Genomic DNA, 5,539 nt, shown 5'->3' with positions numbered 1-5,539 from the left:
GAGGATCCAGGTGGCCTATAGACTACACATTCATCAGGGAGACATGTGTATCGATCCCCATAGAGCGATGCTCCAATACGACCAGATCTCAAGTCATTCAGAGCTTGCCTACACACGTCAAAGCCTATGTGTGTTTGGCAAATGGATAACAACAAACATTCATGTCTTTGAGTTTCCTGATGTACCAAGGCTTCCAATGCTCAAAGCTCCTCTGCCCAATTGAAATGTCAGGATTCTGATCCATAAAATTGAGATACAATCCGTTTGCTGACCCAACATGCAGACCCCCTTTTTGCACTACTATGAGGAGAACAAAACAAAATATAGTATGTGCAGAAATGTGGTCTAATTAAACTAATCAACCTAACCCTCGGGCTGGTTTAATAGTCATATATAATAAGATACTAGCAAAGCAAAATAATTTCAACCACCGCGTTGGATTAGGATAGTCACAATTTCAACCACCAGGCTGGTTTAGGACATAGTCACAATTTCAACCACTAGGCTAGTTTAGGACAGTCACTATTTCATTTACCAGGCTGGTTTAGACTGACAGTCCACAATTAGACAATAACAAGTATATTGCTTTCATTTCTAAATTTCACAATTAGAAAATAACAATATATTGGTTTTTATTTCTATACCAATATATTGCTTTTCATTCCTTTTTTTGTGTTTAACTACAATTTCAATCAGATACTGCTATTTGACTTGAAATAGCACCCGCTTGGCTTAGAACAACCACATTAAGTCCAAGCCATCCCGGTCTAAAAATTAAGTGGTATATGACCCAAACAGTAGGAAATTAAATTTAACTAATTTAAGTACTAAGAAACACAGTAATTTCAACCACTGAGCTAGTCAACAACTAATGTATGTTCAATCACACTGATGTTTGGGCTGAACTAGCCATGGTTGCATGACGTTCCAACCACTGGGATGGTTTAGTAAAATAACATTATATTGTTGTTCTTTTGCGAAATATATTGCTGTTACTTTCTGTTCAACCACACTAGTTCAGGACAATCACATAACTGGTATTTGAGCTAAACCAACTTAACATGAGAAATTAAAGAAAAATCATCCTTTCAACTAACAATGAAAGTATATAATTTACAGCATACACCTAACTCCTTATTTTATTAAAAAGTGACTAAATGGAAGATAGCTAATATATACTAATCAATAAACAATCTTGGCTCAACTCACTTGTCACTCTAAAGTAAGATGAAACAATTCCATCTTGACTACGGCAAGACTTTTTGCACGTCTTAAAATGACATTGCTCCAATTCAATACATGATCTCACACACATTTTATTGATTGAAAAGGCTCCATGACATTCACATGCTTTGGCCATTGACTACATCTACTCTTGTCATGCCCATTACAATCAATGGCACTCCATATTCTCTACGGCAAGGCTCTCTACATGACTTTTGATCTCGCTCCATTTCAATTATCGAGTTGTTGGGGAGTTCTAGGATAAGCTCTAAAGTTGGCGGGCCCTATAGATGTGGAGCATAAAGGACTCGTGGTAGTGTTGCATTTCACTTATCAAGGTGCTTACGAAAGACGATGAAGGGAGAAAGAAAAAGGAAGAGAGCAAAGACTTTCTTTTCTCTTTTGGTTATTCCACTCACACATCCATGGCCAACTACTAAGGGCACATCTCTAGATGGCCTACACTGCCAGCTAGCAAGGTATCCTTAAGATTGGAGTAGTAGAGATAGTTTGAGCAACAACACCTAAAGTAGTTATCCGATTTGTCCACTTGAGTTGGTGGCGTTTGAAGCGAGCAAAGACTTGATGTTTTTCAATCTATTGACATCTTATTCTTATCTATTCGCATGTGCAACTCTTTCAATTAATTAATTGATGTATCTCCCCTCTAGATCCCAATTACGCTAATGTATCTCCTCTAATTGATTTAATTAATCTGATTAAGGTATCTCGCATGGGCCTCCTCGCTGCCCTCGCCTCCTCTCCTCACCATTCCCTACCTTTCACATCACTGTTCCTTATGCCTCATCTCCCCTGCCTTTCACCTCACCGTCCATTCCGCCTCCTCTCGATTTGCTTTTGCCTCCTCCTCTCCACCATCCCCAGGGTTTCGCCTCACCTTCCCTTTCGTATCCTCTCGCCTTCCTTTCGCCTCCTCTTGCCTGGCCATCTACTGGCTTCCACATGCTCCCCGCTCTCCCCTTCCGCCTCCTTGCTCTTGCCTCGCCATATTCTGGCTTCCACCTACTCTCCCCTTACTTTCCCTCCCCTTCCCCCCCACACGGCTTCTCCACTCTACCATCTCTTTCCTTTCTCCGTCCCCCCACCCCTTCCTCTGCAATTCACTGCCCTCCACTCGCATCTTTCACTATGCCCATCAGCAGACTCAAGGCGTTGATATAGAAGAGTAGAAGCGGTTAGAACCTTCCTCCGAGACATCAGGATAATTAGGCTTGATTGAATTTTTTTTGCCCCTCTCGCATTACCTTAATAGCGCCACCCTCCCTCCTCGACGACTAATTAATTAATAGCGAGTTTTTTCTCGCTGAGGTACCTATTGACATCGGGTCCTTATTTAGCTATTGCCTCAGTCTCGACTCTCACCATTTCAAATTTGCGAGTTATTATGGCTTACACCTTCTTGACTGCAATAATCCTTGTTGCCGCCGCCATCGACTCCATCTCCTGCAATCTCCTTCACGCTACTCCTCCTCATCCTCCTCCTGCGCTACTACAAACTTCCTCATGCTCGCAGAGGCCCGTCTGTGGTAACATCACAATCCCCTACCCCTTCTGGATTCGGGACCAAGATCCCTCCTGTGGCCTTCCCTCTTTCTCCATTCTCTGCAATAGCGACAGCCCCTTCCTCGCCACTGGCTCTGGCGACTTTCAGGTCCTCTCCTTTAACAGAAATGATTTCCTTCCTTCCTCCCAATCACATTTCCATCAACGCCTCATCTCTTATCGCCAGTTCTCAGAGCTGTAACGGGACAAGCAGAGCCCCCTCTACGGTGTCTTTCACACTCACCCACACAATTGGGACCTTCGCACTATCGAATCGTAATGTTTTTCTGGTTAGGGGATGCCGTTCCTACGGCAAGTGCAGCGGCTCGAGTAGCCTATCCGGCGGTGTAAGCTTTTCATTTTCCTGTGAGGCAGGGTGCTCAGAAGTTTGCTCCTGGGATGACCCGTTAAATGTCTTCCCGAGCTCCCCCTGTTGCTTCTCTTCGCTTCCAGCCGGATTGACACAAATACATCTAGAAGTTGGGCATTCGGAAGAATGTGCACTGTCCATGATATCCGATCCATCAGGCGCATATTTTTCGACTGATTCATCTATTCTGAACATCATATGGGGCATCGCGTTTGAAAGCACGTCTCAGAATTGCTCGACTGTGAGCAACACGTCCGGATATGCTTGTGCCCAAAAAGCGCACTGCAGTAAAGTCGACGATTTGCACGCTTATATCTGCCGTTGCTCTGATGGTTACTACGGAGACGGATTCAAGAACGGAACTGGATGTAGCTCTTGGGTTGGAAAGTATAAACTAGATACATGGGAATTAGCCTTAATTCTAATAGGTGAGTTCTCTGCGTTGCTCCTTTCTAGAATATCTGCTGCTGGGTATGTACTCTGCAAGAATCTTTTTCTAGGCATACATCTCTTATAACATTTTTTTAAAATCCTCTCAGATGTCCTGCCGATAGGCGTCGTCGTGGCAATCCTCTGCTTCTTGCTTTTCTGCTTGCTAAAGTCTCGAGAGGCGCGACGTAGCAAGCGAAGGTACTTCAAACTGCACGGTGGACACAAATTGCAAGAGCTTCTGCCGGGCATCCAAGGCCAAGTAACGCCCAAACTCTTTGCAGAAGCTGAACTAAAAAAGGCTACTCAAAAGTTTTCCGAGACAATGAAACTGGGAAGTGGTGGCTATGGTACCGTTTACAAGGGCATCCTTACAGATGGCTCAGTTGTGGCGATCAAGACGTCTAACCGCGCGCAGCAGCCTGAGGAAGCCGATCAATTCATCAACGAAATCATTCTTTGCTGCAATATCAACCATCGAAACATTGTTCAGCTGCTGGGTGGCTGTCTCGAGGCACGAGTCCCCCTCCTCGTCTATGAATACATTCCCAATGGAACGCTATCGGAGCATCTACGAGGGAAATTCGGTACCAAGTTGAGTTGGGAAATCCGCTTGCGAATTGCACGTCAAACTGCAGACGCCATTGCCTATCTGCATTCTGGTGTGTCTCCACCCATCATCCACAGAGATATAAAATCTGCTAACATCCTCCTGGACCACGACTTCACGCCAAAAGTTTCCGATTTCGGTGTGTCGAGACTAAGGGCACCTGATGAGACTCATGTCTCCACAGCCGTGATGGGCACATTTGGGTACTTAGATCCTGAATACTTTGAAACTTTCCGCCTCAGTGACAAGAGCGATGTTTACAGCTTTGGGATGGTGCTACTCGAGCTTGTAACTTCTTTGTCACCAGTGGCAATGGGCAGCAATCTATCTCTACTATGTACCAGAAAGCTGAGGACAGGAGAGTTCTCTCAACTCATAGATGCCCATCTTACAGCTTCTATGAGCGCACAAGAAATGAGCGCAGTTGATCATGTGGCTAAGATTGCCCTGACCTGCTTATCAATCCAAGGCCACAACAGGCCTTCTATGCGAGAGGTTGCTGATCAACTGTATGCTATTGAATTAAGCCACTCAAGTTGCAGTCATCCCAATTTGCAAGCAAACTCCAACTCTGACGATGCAGTACCAAGTGTTGCAAATGGACGATTGACGACATCTTCAAACCAGCTGTATGGTATCGAATTAAGTCGCTCAAGTTGCCCTCATCCCAATTTTCAAGCAAACTCCAACTCTGATGATGCAGTACAACTTGTTGCAAATGGACGATTGATGACAGTATGAATGAAGGTGTGAACATGGATTTGCTCGGATGGCTGTAATGGTGAATGAGGTGGGTATGTGGTGACTCTCATCTGAACCTCAGACTCCGTAGTAGATTAGGATGAGCCGCCGAGCGGGCTATATGAATTCTCATTTGCCTATTTTGAGCATTATAGCGGTTGTTCTTAGATGTTATACATGGTAAAGACTAATTGTGAATCTCACACGTTTTCTAATTAGGAGAGATTCTCACTTAAAAAGAGACCTTATAACGAATAGATTAAGAAAAATGATTGAGGGCTAACCATGCCTAATAGGAGCAAGGGTGGGTGCAAAAAGATCTACAATTTTCTAAGGTGAACATCTAAATCTACGTCGTTCGATATGAAAAGTTCATGCTATTCCAGTGGGTAGTCAAACTCCAGAGCAGACAACGATGGCATTTTGTTTGGAAAATGGGAGGTATGTCTAAGCACGTGTGATAGTCTTCATAGTATTAATCTCATCTACATGCACATATCTTTTATTCTTTTTAAAAATCAACAATAGTCTTCCTTTGGTTTGAATATCCACATTAATAATTTTTTGGAAGTACTCTTTAACTCAAAGTTAGATTTGGATGT

The 5,539-nt window shown here is 43.7% G+C and overlaps 1 protein-coding gene across 1 annotated transcript; it reads left to right on the top strand.

Annotated features, from left to right (window-relative positions):
• The first annotated feature begins 2,595 nt into the window (after positions 1 to 2,595).
• Positions 2,596 to 4,972, top strand: LOC147887251 (wall-associated receptor kinase-like 14). The gene is made up of 2 exons (XM_087394105.1): positions 2,596 to 3,585; positions 3,697 to 4,972. Exons 1-2 carry the CDS (start codon positions 2,916 to 2,918, stop codon positions 4,935 to 4,937), a joined length of 1,911 nt encoding a protein of 636 aa, XP_087250231.1. The 5' UTR covers positions 2,596 to 2,915; the 3' UTR covers positions 4,938 to 4,972.
• The last annotated feature ends 567 nt before the right edge of the window (positions 4,973 to 5,539 follow it).

This window comes from Dipteris shenzhenensis, chromosome 23 (assembly GCF_047967505.1).
Source record: "Dipteris shenzhenensis isolate YYH24624 ecotype China chromosome 23, Dip_SZ_1.0, whole genome shotgun sequence".
Classification (NCBI taxonomy): domain Eukaryota; kingdom Viridiplantae; phylum Streptophyta; class Polypodiopsida; order Gleicheniales; family Dipteridaceae; genus Dipteris; species Dipteris shenzhenensis.
This window is presented reverse-complemented; position numbering and strand designations above follow the sequence as displayed.

Excerpts from the sequence above, each read along its gene's own strand:
- LOC147887251 (XM_087394105.1), top strand. The coding sequence starts at position 2,916 with ATGATTTCCTTCCTTCCTCCCAATCACATTTCCATCAACGCCTCATCT. Across the intron at positions 3,586-3,696 it reads ATTAGCCTTAATTCTAATAG|ATGTCCTGCCGATAGGCGTC; the intron begins GTGAGTTCTCTG and ends AAATCCTCTCAG.